This window comes from Gossypium raimondii, chromosome 6 (genome assembly GCF_025698545.1).
Source record: "Gossypium raimondii isolate GPD5lz chromosome 6, ASM2569854v1, whole genome shotgun sequence".
NCBI lineage: Eukaryota > Viridiplantae > Streptophyta > Magnoliopsida > Malvales > Malvaceae > Gossypium > Gossypium raimondii.
The window spans coordinates 1,830,582-1,845,878 of record NC_068570.1 but is presented as its reverse complement, the minus strand read 5'-3'; the positions used below and the strand labels follow the sequence as shown (position 1 = coordinate 1,845,878).

The window sequence follows — 15,297 nt, the reverse complement described above, 5'->3', positions numbered from 1 at the left end:
CCAAATGTTTTATAAAAGAAATTTATAACAATCTGATTGGAAAGTCGGTTTTTCATTGAATTTTCGTATAATTACGTGTGATATATTTGGATAAACATTATAAAATGTAACTAAGTATAAATTAAAATCATAGTTTTAATTGTCTTGTTAATGGTAAAAATATTATGACGTCAGATACATTTTTGTTTGTTTTACTAAAAAAAATAGTCCATGTATGGTAAATCAAATAGGAACCTGGTTCTTTCTGTTAAAATTTTCATATATTTTTATTATTAAAAACTAACATAACTGACAAAATAATCAGACAGTTATATTTTTAATAAGGGGACTAATTTTCTCTTTAATTTAACGTACGCAGACTAATTTTTTATTTTCTCAATAAAGAGGCAAAATATAATTAAGCTCTTCCTATGATACTTTTACCTAGAGGTGTTCATGGGCCGGGCGGTTCGGGTAAAAATATAGGCTCGAAATATGGGTTTGGGCAAAAAAATGAGGCCCGTTTTTTGCCTCGGGCACGACTTTTTTAGCCCGGGCCCCGCCCGAATATATAATAAAGAATATTTTTTATATTTTAAAATATTTTTTAAATTTTTTTAAAAAAATTGGTATTTATTTTTAAAAAACAGGCCGGGCCGAGCTCGGGCCTAAGAATTTTTCCCGGGCCGGGCCCGAGCCGCCAAAATTTTTTATGGGCCCGGCCCGGCCCATGAACACCTCTACTTTTACCTCTTGTTGCTCTCAACGACAAACTTATGAAGTTCAACGTTAGTTTTGAATTAGAAAGGTCTTTTTTTTTTCAAGTATCGGAAGGTTTGAAAATTATTATTTTTTTATTCATTCATAATTTCATCATTGAATTATACTTTTGTTTATTTTAATAATTACAGGTGGATTAAAATATGCCATGTGTTATGCTTTAATGTGGCATGGTTAATTAAAATTTATTATTTAATGTTACATTAATAAGTGTAAGTTTTATGCTATTAAATTAGAACATGATGGAAAATTTGTATCTCATATACGTTAGATTAAAGAGTAAATTAATCATTTCATTAAAAATTTTATTAATTTTATTATTAAAATTAGCATGACTTACGAAATAATTAGACAGATTATATGTGATGCGCCACATAAACTTTATGCTTACATACAAAACCAGCTTTTAACAAAGATAAATAGATGAAATTTTTAATGGGGACAAATTTGTTCTTTAATTTAATGTACACGAACTAATTTTCCTTTTTCAATAAAAAGGTAAAATATAATTTAACTCCTCGTATAAAGGCCTCGGTAATACTTTCACCTCTTGTTTATTCTCAATAACAAACTTAAAAATGTAGCGTTGGTTTTGAATTGGAAAGATTTTTTAAATTAATGAAAAGTTTGAAAATTAATTTTTTTATTAATTAATAATTTCATCATTGAATTATACATTTGTCTACTTTGATAATTCCACATGTGGATTAAAATATGTCATGTGTCATGTTTTAATTTTCAGCCATTATCAAATGTTACATTAATAAGTCTATGTTTTATGCTTTTAAATTAGGACATGTGTTTTCTTTGCCAAAAAAATAAATAAGAAATGTTGTTTTTTATTGTTGAATTATAAGAAGAAGACAAAATTTTAATAGCAATGTGATTAGCGCAACTTGAATTTAAGTCGGACTTAGACGATAAACTCCCTTACCATCGAGTAAGAGTAATTTGAAAGAAAATTTTATTCCATAAATTTTTTATTATATTTATATAATTAATTAGGATGGAGTATTAGATTAGTTTTCTGAATCTACCTATCGGATTTACGAAACTATTAGTTTCCAATTCAATAGGTTTAATTGGCTCGTTCAATTTGGTTCTAATTATAATGTATTCGAATTTGAATTAAATAAATTATGGATTTGGTTTATGGGTTTTAAAAGGGTAATCTTGGAGTCAAATTGTCTAGATACTATAGAGAAGGGGATTCGAATAATGTATATCAAATCTAAATTTATAATGAATAGTGATTAGAATATTTGAATTTAAATATTAATCTCCACATCTAAAGTAAAAACGATTGCATTTAGACTTGTCTATAAGTCGAGTTACACGTCTAGGTCCGTCTGAAGGCCAACTTGAAATTTGGGAGGGTTTGGACAAAAAAGTTAGGCTCATTTAAAAAATGGATTGGGCTCGTGCTTGAACATTCAAGGCCCGAGCCAGGTTTGACCCGACCCATTTTTTAAGTTTGTAACATTTTATATTATGTTATTTTTATTTATAACACATAAAATTAAATCTATAGTAATATATAATACTACTATAATGTAAATATTAAAAATTGTTAAGATAATTATATATAAAATTTTAATAAATAAAAAATATATGAAATTATAATAGTATCTTTGGCAGAGTTGTACATCCTCAGTTGGCATGATAAAATGTTTGAACAAGTGGTTCTTGGGCTGCTCAGTGAGGCCCTTCAAGGATCATGGTTGGGCTGGACCCCAGTGAGGGATTATTGTGGCTTTACCCTTTACAAAATATGGGCTGGTCTGGGTCAGAAAATCTTTCAAGTACCTTAAAATGGCTAAATAGATGGAGTAACAAAAAAATTTTGTGTTGAAGTCTTTAATTAAGGCGGATGCTTTGGGTTTTGAGTATCTAATCTTAAGAACTATGCTTGTGGATCTTCAAGTCTCAATATATGCAATTGTCATGTGTGGGTTTTAGTCAAGTTAGCTCAGTTTATTGGCTTTAGTCTAAAGTGTACCATTTCTTATTCTGGTTGTGCTTTAACGATTGATCTACTTTGTGATTTTTTGGACAATCCATTCTATAATAATTCGATACTTTTAGTTCCTCGAACATGTGCGGGTTTTAGTCAAGTTAATTTAGTTTGTTGGCCTTAGACTAAAGTGTACCTATTCTTATTTCAATTATACTTTAATGTTTGATCTATTTCGTGATTCTTCGAACAATCTATGATGTAATAATTTGATACTTATAATTCCTCGCATGTATATTTATATTTTGATTGTACTTATAATTCTTTTAAAAAAATTCAATTAATACTCGTTACGAACTCAATCTTTAAAACACCTTTGCCCTACCTTTTAACTAAAAAAAAAAGTCGATACACATCAATGTTAAGGCTTTGTTGTATTTATTGCATTTATTAGAGTCGATCACATTTATTCTTTTTGAAACAATGCTTAGAATTACTTATAGCCCCTCCCTAACCCTTAAATAGGAGTATAATGCGCTTCAGCACACTCGAACCTACATCATTTTACATTCATAACAATGTTTATGTCAATCGAGTTAAAAATCATTCAAAGAAAATATCAAAAGATATTTTATGATGGAGTTGTACTTATTACAACATGTCATGAGAGAAAGAAAAGGAAACTTTTTTTTTTCGTTGATATTAGAAAAAGGAAAGTGTTGAACCGTGACGGAAGGTGTGGTTTGAACGATAATTTAAAATGATATATTTAATTTATTTGTGATATAAAAATTATTTTATTTAAAAAAAATAAATCTTATATATCTTTTATCTATAATATATATATATATATATATATATATATAATGCTAATTTTTTGGATCAATTTGTTTTGATTATATCTATTTTTTCGATACAAGTTTTAAAATTACCCATAACCACTCTCCAACTCATAAATAGCGAGGATAATGTATTTCAACACATTCGATTCCATGTTTTACTACATTAATAACAATGCCCATACCAATTAAGGTAAAACTAATAGACAAAACATACCATTTTTAAAACTACTTACAAAATAAAAATTATATACTGCTAATTTACCAAATACTATCTGTATATATTATACAACAAGATAGTGTGCAAGGATGAACTCTTTGAATAACAAATGGATAGGGTATTTAAATGTCAGGAGATGAAAATTAAAATTTCGCTTAAGTTAAAAAGGAAGGGTAAACTGTTAAAATAATCACTTTTATTTTTTTCTTTTAATTATTTATGTTTGAAATATTATGCTTTAGTCACGTTAACGTGTTGTAACATTTTAGTCATTGAGCTGTTAATTGTTGTTAACGATATAACAGTAAGCTGACTGGCACGTTAAATTATCATTTCAAACAAAAAAATTTTATGTTAAAACTATACAATTGATCCCTATATTTTTTCGTTTTGAGTACTTTTTTATGTTCTTTTAACTTTATTTCTTTTTTCTATTCTCTTCTGCTTCTCCCTCTATTTTCCTCCCTTCTTCATTTCTTTGAACGTAAAAGAAAAAAAAATTGCTCAAAATGAAAAAAAATATAGGGACCAATTGTATAATTTAACTTAAAATTTTCATTTGAAATGATAATTTAACATGGCACATCAGCTTACCATTACACCGTTAGTGGTAATTAACACTAACATTTCAAGCATAAGTGACTAAAATGTAACTCGAGAGAAATAAAAGTGACTATTTTAATAGTTTACACTAAAATAAATTAATAAAAAGCAAAATATATAGTTGGCTGACTATTGAAGTTTGCCATTAAATAAAAAAATAAAAAGTATAGGGATTAAATTTTAAATTTTATGAAAATATAGGGACTAACAGCGTATTTTAAGGAAATCAGAAAGATAAGAATGGAGCGCATTTAAGCTCCTATTATTCTCTAATTTAATGGAATTTAATTAAAAATTTTGATTCAGAATTTTCATTTTCTAGAACTCTGACTTCGAAGATTTATTATGAAGCAATAAATCAACACAATTAATAAAAGCCAACTGAAATTTGACATTGACAATTCCAAGAAGAGCAAAATTGAATTGAAGAAGATGATGAAGAGAGCTTAAGAACATGTTAATGGTAAATCTCTCCTTTCGCATTTCTCTACGGTTTTGCCCAGGATAAATTACCTGTGGCTGGTTTTTTTTTTTCAGTTTTAGGTTTAGTTAGTTGCCGTGGATGGGCCAGTCAGTTTCGTCGGCGAAACTCACGGCTCGTCGGGATTGTAATCATAGTCAACGGTCTTACTCCAAATCAGCGGTTCTGATCTCTCCGATGAAAACCGAGGAAGCTGAAGTGATTGATGAATTATCCGATTTCATATCGGATCTACCGGACGAATGTTTAGCTTGTGTTTTTCAGTCTCTTACTCCGGCTGATAGGAAACGGTGTTCCCTTGTTTGCCGCCGGTGGTTGAGGATTGAAGGTCAGAGTCGTCACCGGCTTTCTCTCAACGCTCAATCAGATCTACATCCTTTGATTCCTTCAATCTTCTCTCGTTTCGATGCTGTCACGAAATTGGCTTTGAAATGTGATCGTAGATCTGTCGGCATAGGTGACGAAGCACTTGCTTCGATCTCGGAACGTTGCCGGAATTTGACTCGTCTTAAGCTCCGAGCTTGCCGTGACTTAACTGATGCAGGTATGTTGGCTTTCGCTAAAAACTGTAGAGGTCTAAAGAAGCTTTCGTGTGGATCTTGTACTTTTGGAGCTAAAGGCATGAACGCCGTGCTCGACAACTGTCCGGCTCTTGAGGAGCTTTCTGTGAAACGACTTCGTGGCATCATCGACGGATCTGCAGCTGAGCCGATAGGGCCAGGGCTGGCGGCGGCATCGTTGAAAACGATTTGCTTAAAGGAGCTTTATAACGGACAATGTTTTGGTCCGCTTATTATTGGTGCAAGGAATCTGAGATCTTTGAAACTTTTTAGATGCTCTGGTGATTGGGATAAGCTTTTCCTCTTATAATGGATCAGGTCACGAGTATTATAGAGATACATATGGAGAGGATTCAAGTCAGCGATGTCGGTCTCGAGGCTATATCAAACAGTTTAAACTTAGAAATTCTTCACCTTGTTAAGACTCCGGTGTGTACAAATGCCGGACTAGGAGCTGTTGCAGAGAAATGCAAATTGTTAAGGAAGCTTCATATTGATGGATGGAAAGCAAATCGAATAGGTGACCATGGATTAATCGCTGTTGCGAAATCTTGTTCTAATTTACAAGAATTAGTTCTTATTGGTGTTAATCCGACAAAACTGAGTTTGGAAATGTTAGCTTCGAATTGTCAGAATTTGGAACGGTTAGCTCTATGTGGTAGTGATACAGTTGGTGATGCCGAGATTTGTTGTATTGCTTTGAAATGTATAGCTTTAAAGAAGCTTTGTATTAAGAGTTGCCCCATATCAGATCATGGAATGGGAGCCCTTGCTAGTGGTTGCCCTAATTTGGTTAAAGTGAAGGTGAAGAAATGTAGAGGAGTAACTCCGGAAGGGGCTGATTGGTTAAGAGCAAATAGAGGTTCACTCTCGGTTAATTTGGATATGGGGGAACATTTAGATGTGACTGCCAATGATGGTGTGGTACAAGATAATGGAGATGGAATTCCTCCTGTTGTGGCTGGTCAAATTGGAGCTCCAGGCATTGCTTCAAGCAGCACAGCTCGTTCAACATCCTTTAAGCTTTCAGGGATTTTGGGTGGGAGGAGTTTCATGGCTTGCACTTTGAGGAGGTTGGCAAGTAGTAACGGCAGTTCCCGGAGTTAACTTGGATGGACGACGTGAAGTTGCAATGAAAATAGTGGGAAAAACACTCTGGGTCTTGAGCTGGTTACATTATAGTGTATTGTAGTATCTGATTCTGTTTCTGTGTATTTTTTAAAAATACGTTGTGCTGTTGATGGCCTTTAGAATTCAATCTTCATCTAAGTGATAGGTTCTCTTTTATTTTCCTATATTTCTGTTATTTAGCAAGCTCGCTCAAATCTTTTTTCTCCGTATATGATCAATTATCGATACATTAGTTGGATTTGTGCAGTATATTGCTTCCTGTTCTTTTTATGCATACTGAATGGGATACATTTGCTCATTAGATAGGATGTTTGTTTGTATTGGAACCACTCGACTGCAGTTTTATGCATCAAATAGTTAAATATAAGTAAAATAGTGATAGAAGTTCTCTGTTTTTAGTCAATTTATATATGAAATGAATCCAGATATATCTATGACATGTTGAATCATTCAAACATGATAACTGCTATTAGTTTTTTTTGTGGGGCATTTTTTCATGGTTTATGTTTGTGAATACTTTCTATCCGATTGTAATTGGTTAGAAACTGCATTAGTACCATTCGTTGAGCTGTTTGTGAATCTTTGAATAGTTAACTCATCCATCTTTTTCCTAGAACTTCTTTTATCAATTCTATAAAGCATGTAATGTATTTATATTTTGTTTCTATTGATCGGGACACGTACTTTGTTTCTGAAATTGTTGACAGTTTCTGGTTTTAGCTGTGCTTGTATAAATCTAGCTTGGACATATTGCAATTATCTTGATTTTGTCTGGGTTATATTGTATCTCTGTCTTCTCACCTACAGGAAAAAATACACATCAAAAGCAAAGCAAAGCATGCCAATCGGAACTTCACAATTGAAGTTCCAATTTAACCAGGTGGGGAGGTCTTCAACTCCTTACGTGGTGCTTGTTTTAGTTGTTTTGTTGCCGTTTCCACCACTGAATCCGAGGTACGTTTAACTAGTTATCCTTTTGTATGTTATAGCTAAATCAGAATGTCAGTTTAGCATTTTGCCCCATAACTTGCTTGCTTCATGACGATATTTTTAGTATTTGCTGTAACATTATCCTTCAGGCTGCAACAGGGTATAAGGGAATAATAACTAATATATCAGTTGCAAATTTGTTATATATCTTTGTTTGTATATGAATGTCTGCGTGCATGTGGGGCTCTCATACTAGAATCAAATTGTATTTTGTCCGCTTTACGGGCAAATTAGCTCTTGTATATTAAATCAAAGAGTAAATTGTTTTTTTTTTAAATTCATCTATTTCCACTGTTAAAAACTAATTAATAGAGTAATTAGACAGTTACACCTGACGTGTTATGTGTACATATAGAGATCAAATTTTAGCAGTAAAAAATTAGATGGAATTTTTAACAGAAAGATTAGTTTGCTCTTTGATTTAACGTACAAGAGTTAATTTGCCTATTTTTTTATGAGAGAGGGTAAAATACAACCCTACTCTTAATACAAAGGTCTCGATACTTTTACCCGTGATTATACTTCTGTATATTTCCAAATTGATGGAAAATTTTGGGGAAATTTCCCAAAGTGTTAATTGTGATCACAGAATTCAGGCCATGTTTCCAGTTTCCACCATTGTTGACTTGCTTGCCTTCATGCTTGCAATAGTCATTGAAGCTTTGTCCCACTTGAGTTATTAGCTTTTCAGATGAATTTATTATGTAGCCTTTTTTCCAACTTTTTTTTATGTCACTTGTACAGTGGATCCCAGGCAGGCTTGTTTTCTTTTTTACCAAATTGCACTTTTGCTTTTGCTTTCTTTAATATGCCTCTGTTCATAATTATGTCAAACTAGTATCCTTCTCTATCCACTCTTTGTGTTGGGATAATTACCTATGGAATTTAATCACTCTTATTTTTAATCTTCTATTAAATTATTGGGTAAATTATACAAATAGTCACCTGTATATTTTATCAATATGATTCTAATTTTAATAATTCAATAAATTTAACCCTTCAGATTTATAAGTTCTATCGATTTGATCCTCAAATTTTTAACAAAAATTTCAGCTATCTATAAATTTGTAAAATCCCCCCCCCAAAAAAAATCCAATTGTACAAATATAACATGTAATAAATAACACAGAAATCAAATAGTTGGATCACCGCTGAACATCCAAATCTAAAGAACTAAGCTTAAGAAACATAAAATCTAGCAATAGGTACTAATTAATTCAATAAAATCCAGAATAATTAACATAAAATTGAGGTTCTTCTTTATAGATGATTTGGCATATAAAATAAAATCAATTAACAAAAAAATAATTTATTTTTCATTTTTTTCCAACAACAAAGAACCTATCTTTGAGCCGTGGATTAAATTGGATAACCATTAAATACAATAAAAAGTAGAAATTTAAATGACCCAAAAATTAAAATCTTGTATAGTTTAATTCTCAAGAAACCCGTAAAGTATGTTATATTTGCACAATTGGAGAAGTTTTTTTCCCCCTTTTTGGGGTTTGGAATGCCTATGTTGTCAAAGCTTTCTATTGGTTAGGAAATATGAGTATCAAATTGATAGAATTTGTACACGTGAAGGGTTAAATTTATTGAATTATTTAGAATTAAGATCAAATTGATAGAATATGTAAGTATTGATGATTAAATGTGTTATTATACTAGTTAGAAAAATGTCATGTCATTATTTCCGTTATCAATTGAACAACGGGTTATCAAAATAGGGACGAATACAAGGTTTAGTGTCTAAATTAAATACTTTTAAAGTTAAGTGACTAAAACAGGAACGCGAGCATAGTTGAGTGACCATTTGTATAATTTACTGTAAATTATTTGATGTGATATTTTGAAATTAAAAAATACTTGATAGTCATGTAAATAAAATAACGTTGAAAATGCTTATTAGGATTTTTCTTAAAACAACCATTCAAAATCATCTATTGGAATAGTATTCTTAGGAAAAATTGACTCAATATTTTGATTGAAATAGTGAACAATATTAACTATTTAGATTAACTAATAACATTATAAAATTATAGGGATCTAATTATGTTAAAATTAAAGTATATAAACTATATCTTAAATTTAAGTATATTATACAGACCAAAATTAAAATTTAACCATTTTAAAAAAGAGGTGGGTGTGCCACTTGTCCTTTTTTATATGGTTATATGGATATTGTCAAAGTTTTAAAAGAGTTGTCAAAATTAAAGTAGAGTTATTAGAATTATATTTAAAAGTTAGGGGCCGATTGAGTACTAACTTGATTGGCATAGATATTGTTGCTAATGTAAGAGGACATGGGTTCGAATGTGTTAAAACGCATTATCCTTCTATTTATGGGTTGGGAGGAGCTATGAGTAGTTTTAGGCATTGTGTCAAAAAGATTAGATATGATTAGAACATATAATGATATTGATAAAAAAATTATGGAGAAAATTATTAAAATTTGATTTAACCCACAAATAGTACTAATCTTTTTTTTTGTCATAAGTGGCACCTAAACTACTATGCTTTTCCAAGTTGGTACATAAACTAATTAGGTCATTAGTTCCTAATTTGATCGGCCCGTCTGGTTCGACTAAATAAATTATTAAAAATTAATAAAAATAAAAAATATATTTTAAAAATAGAGAAAATTGATTCAATTGATTTTTTTAGCTTAGTTCGACCAATATGTATCGGTTCTTGAGTCAATCAATACAACCCCTATTTTCGGACTAATATTTCAACCGACCACCCAATTTGGTTCAATATGTATCGGATTTTATTTATTCAATTTTTTGTTTTAATATAATAAAATTATTTTCTTACGTTTGAGTAAAACAATTTAAGATAACTAGAAATTTTATCACATACGTATGTGTGTGGAAACTAGCATTGATGTTAGTTTAAAAATAACATACAATAAATAATGAAACTAATAACATATGAATGAAATATATACGATATTAAAATGAAAAATGGATTAAATTGTGAGTAAAATGAAATTTAAACACGTAAATACATCATATTAAAAATACCAAATGTACTACAATGGTGTATCATGGTGCTATCATCAATCTTGAGTTAGTGTCAAGTCAACTTGTGACACCAACTTGATCAACAACATTATTAATTACAGAAATACATTTCTATAATTTTCCTATCGAGTTGGTATCTAGTTGACTCGTGACACCAACTCAGTCAGAGGCTTAAATGATAGTATAAATATACAATTGATTGAGGTAATAAAGTTTGCATAATAAAATTAAAATGTAAATATTATATTAAAATAAAGTTTTGATTTAGTGGTCAAATTAATATTTTATTAATGTTAATAGTACACCAAATCCAATCGCATGAAAAGTTTTTATTGGATATTGTTAAAATTAAAAAATTAAAATACCCTCAAATAATATAATTTATTTTATGAAATGACATTTTCATAATTTTCCTAATCGAGTTGGAGCCTAATTGACTCGTGACGCCATCGGTCAATAGCTTAAATAATAGTATAGATAAAATATTACTTATTTATAAATTTAAACAAATTAAATTACAACAAAAATGTATTTCAAATTGAATATAAAGTGTAATTTAATATTTTATCTGATTATATCTATTGAATTTTTATATTAATTTTAATATAATAATAAAATTATTTCAAGTAAAAATAATTTAAAATAACAAAATATTACTTATATAAAAATTTGAATAGTTTAAATTACAACCAAAATGTAATTCAACACGAATCAATATTTATCTGACTTTAATTAATTAAATATTTAATTTAATTTAAATATAATAATATTTTCTTATATTTAGATTTAATTGCTCGTTGAAAAATAGAAATTAGTTTTTATTACTCTAAATTTATTTATTTTAACATAATAATATTTTATTTAGTTAAATAAGTTTTTGATTCATAACTTGCATATATATAATAAGATAAATTATTTGCTCACCACTAGTTGGTCACCATTATTGATACTTTGTCAAAATGCTACAAATACCAACTTGAGAGAACCACTTTTTTTTATTATATAGAAATCGCAGAGAAGAGTAGATTACAAGAAACCAATTCATCAAGAAAAAAAGACATAATGTTGTGTGAAATACAGATCACAAATCCAATGCAATGAAAATTTCTTCTATTGATGGCTCGGACAATGAATTGTTGCACCTTCTATTGATGTAGTAATTTTATGTGCTTGAAATAGCTCAATAGGGTGGTGGAGGATAGATTCCGGTCGGAGCTGCACCGACAATCAGAAAAGTTCAGATCAAGCAATTGATAAACATGGAATATATAAATATATATATATATGTGTGTGTGTGTGTGTGTATAAATGCAGCAATAAGAATGTACCTGGTGGATAATAAGTTGAGGCCTGTGGTGGTGGTGGTGGGTATGTTTGTGGTGGATAAGGTGCAAGAGGGGCATGGTGAGGGTAACCTACAGCAGCAGGGGCTGCTGTAGGACATGACTTGTAATGAGATGGAGCTGCATATGACATTGTTGGGTAAGGAGCTGCTGATGGTGCTGGTGGGTAACCATATGGTGAGACCTGGCTGAAAGGTGCAGATGGTACATATTCTTCAATTGATTTTGTCTTGCATTTTGATTTTTGTGGTTGCTACATTTGAATACCATGGTTACTTGGTCAGCTATGCATGTATTTATATATATATATATATAAAAGGTCAATTGCACAAGATGTTCCAAACTATGATCCACATTCTAAATTGGTACCTAATTTTCAAAACATTTTATTGAGTCCTTATAGTATGATTGCAATATCAATTAGACCTTTCTTTCAACATAGCAGTAAAATTGGACGTCCAGAACATATTTAAAACCCGTTGCATGGACAACATAATCAAACGTATTAGAAAAAAAAAAAAACAAATAGTGTCATTCAAATTTATGAGAGCAATTTTTTTTTCCTTTAAACATGTCAAATCCGATTTGTCTATATTATAGGTTCACGCTGTTTAAAATTTAATCCACATGTTTTAAATATACTTCATATTATATTAAAACTAATATCTAACGCCTAAAGTAGTAGAAAAGACCTAATTGATATGATACCCATATATTAAAGACTCAATTAAAACGTTTTGGAGATTGGGACCAATTTAAAATCCTTATCATACAATTAACCCATATAACATAATATACATAATATATATATATATATGTATATGTATGTATTCAACATTCAGGATTGATGGAATTTTGCAAATATGTGGAACTTGGTAAGTAGGTAATTAACTTACTGGGGCTTTGGCATTGGAGTAGTGTAATATGAGCCTCACTTCCCCAGCATGCCTGTTTTGAAATAAATTTATCGTAGATTAGGTTTAAATTGTAAAACAGATAAGTACACATGTGATTCTACTAAAAAAGAGAATTATACAAGCTTTCCTATTTAGCTAACCTGCCATATTTGCTTTGAAGTGGCCAAGTACAATCATCAAAACCTTGGGAAAGGACTTTATGGAGTTGAACCCTGCAACACAAGCAAGACAAACTCAGTTCCTTGAACATTAAGTTAATGTTTTTTTCTTGGGGATTGTAGATTTAGATCATTTACCTTCCAGTTCCGATGTGATCATCGGCGACGATCGTGTTGCTGTTCCAAACGACCACATTCAGTTCCTTGAGGCCTTCGATAAGCGTAAATACGAATTTCTCCTGAAAAGTAGGATTCTTCCCTCCATCTAAACCAAAAAAAAAATTAGTTTAAAGAACGAAATCCGAACATAAATTTCAAAATCGGTTTCGTAAATAGAGAAAAGAAAGATACCAGTGCAGGTTCTAGTCCCATACTTAGCACTTCCATATTCGACACAAACATAAGGATCTTGTTTTGATATCCATTCCTTGTCCTCCAAGTTATAGCATCCAACGACTGCAAAAATGGATGGATATGAACAAAACATAGCAATGGCAACTAGGAATTAGGTCAATCATAAATCTCTATACATACAATGTATATAGATATGTCGTACCTGTAACCTCGAACGGAAGGCCTTGGATCGACATGACTACGAGTATAGAACAACTTTATAGCTTGATGAAAAAAATGCTGTTCTTAGTATGACAATATAGAAGCTGCTGCAACTAGTATTTATAGGAATGGAGGGAATATAATTATCTCTCCTTAATTGGTAAGGGTTGACAGAGCCTGTTTTAGTCATCTTCTTAGCTGTATCAATCATGGGGTGGTTTTGAATTGTTTATGAGAGAAAACCCATCAACTTGCTTAATCTCCAACACATCAACCTGTTTAAATTGCCATATGTGACTGAAATGTTCTACTATATAGAGTATATTGTTAATGGAAATTCCATTGAAACTTGCTCACCTAAATATCAATAGAATTTTATTTTTATATTTATTTGGTCTAGTTATGATTTTAAGTCCCTCTACCATCTTGAAATTTAGTAAAGTTGGGATTTTTTTTAATTTGATGTAATTTATTTTTATACGTTTTGTTATACCGGTTCAAGAGAATATACTTAAGTCTAGATAAATCGGTACTTGCCAAACGCCAGAGGGCAAGATCAACAAAGGACCCGAGGCATAGTCCTATTGGATCAAAGGTACTAGCTTTAGCCAATTACATATGGAAGGAACGGTTTTATCTATCATTATTCTACAAAAACATTCTCTCTAGCTTTCATTACCTTTCCCTCACTAACTTAAGCATCGAAAAACGTCCCAAATCTCAATCTTTGGTGGCCCCATAGTTATTCCTTTATCTTGTAGGATTGAATATTTCACGAAACCAAAACCAACCTTCGACCCATTTTCTTCTCAGGAAGACTTTTAACACATTTGTAATAATATTAATAGATGTAAATTGATAAAATTGTTAGTTTCATTAAAGTGATGATGTGAATTAAAAAAAAAAAACTCAAGCATTCAGATGACATAAATTCATTATCGATTGTAAACATAGTTAATTAGATTTTTATGCAACCTTGATTGTATGACTAAAAAACAAACAAAAAAATCATATTATCATTTTAACAACAATAATTAACGATGTTATCAGTTTAGATCTATTGATAACATTATAACAATATGCGAACCAAATTATATGAAATCAAATTATAATAATTAAATCCCAAATTTCGAACTAAAAACTCAATTAAACCTATCTATTTTATATGTTTTTAGTTAGAGAATTATGGCTGACATTCTTGGAATTTCGTCGTATTTTGTTCCCTTCATGCTGTGTTCACATATAAAGTCATTTAAGGCTATAGTCAAATCCAGTTTCATGTGCAGAAATAGGTAAAGTCAATGGCTAAAATTTCAAAGACTTTGGATCTAACCACAGATTAAAAGGGGGTTCATTCATTAATAAACTTCCTTTAAAGTTGACGTTGAACTCATTAAAGGGGGGGGGGGGAGTCAAAGGCCACATTGTCAACGTGCTGACTCAGTTTTGTTTGTCGATTTTGGTTTTGTTTGTGCTTTGACTTGAGTGATGTTCGTGGGAAATACCTGGTTCAAATGGACTGTTTCAAAAATCAAATTGGCTTCATTGGGCAACGAAAGAGCTTGAAATAGAAAATTTGGCAAACAAGCTTTAATATTAGGACCAAAATGATAGAACGAGTGAGTACTGAGGACTGAATATATTATTATACCAATTAAAAAAAGCCGCATCTTTATTTCCATTAACAATTTAATAGGGGATCAAAAAGTGATTAAATTAAAAAATTTCTTAGTTGATTGACCAAACCAAAAATGTACTAAT

General features: G+C 30.6%; 2 protein-coding genes across 2 annotated transcripts; one reads left to right on the top strand and one right to left on the bottom strand.

Moving 5' to 3' along the window:
* The first annotated feature begins 4,668 nt into the window (after positions 1–4,668).
* On the top strand, positions 4,669–6,796 carry LOC105773238 (putative F-box/LRR-repeat protein 8). Its single transcript, XM_052632535.1, is given in 2 exon segments — positions 4,669–5,715; positions 5,718–6,796. Coding segments are annotated over 2 exon segments (1,584 nt in total). The 5' UTR covers positions 4,669–4,937; the 3' UTR covers positions 6,524–6,796.
* A 4,743-nt stretch (positions 6,797–11,539) lies between these two features.
* On the bottom strand, positions 11,540–13,614 carry LOC105772320 (elicitor-responsive protein 3). The gene is made up of 7 exons (XM_012593613.2): positions 13,538–13,614; positions 13,333–13,437; positions 13,120–13,246; positions 12,964–13,035; positions 12,803–12,854; positions 11,892–12,159; positions 11,540–11,778 (listed from the first exon to the last, which is right to left on the bottom strand). Exons 1-7 carry the CDS (start codon positions 13,569–13,571, stop codon positions 11,744–11,746), a joined length of 693 nt encoding a protein of 230 aa, XP_012449067.1. The 5' UTR covers positions 13,572–13,614; the 3' UTR covers positions 11,540–11,743.
* Positions 13,615–15,297: the final 1,683 nt, after the last annotated feature.

Bases quoted from the DNA above. Each gene is read 5' to 3' on its own strand.
- LOC105772320 (XM_012593613.2), bottom strand. From the start codon at position 13,571: ATGTCGATCCAAGGCCTTCCGTTCGAGGTTACAG. The intron at 13,036-13,119 runs GTAAATGATCTA...CTTGTGTTGCAG, and splicing joins GATCACATCGGAACTGGAAG to GGTTCAACTCCATAAAGTCC. The intron at 11,779-11,891 runs GTACATTCTTAT...TTGTCGGTGCAG, and splicing joins CTCAACTTATTATCCACCAG to CTCCGACCGGAATCTATCCT.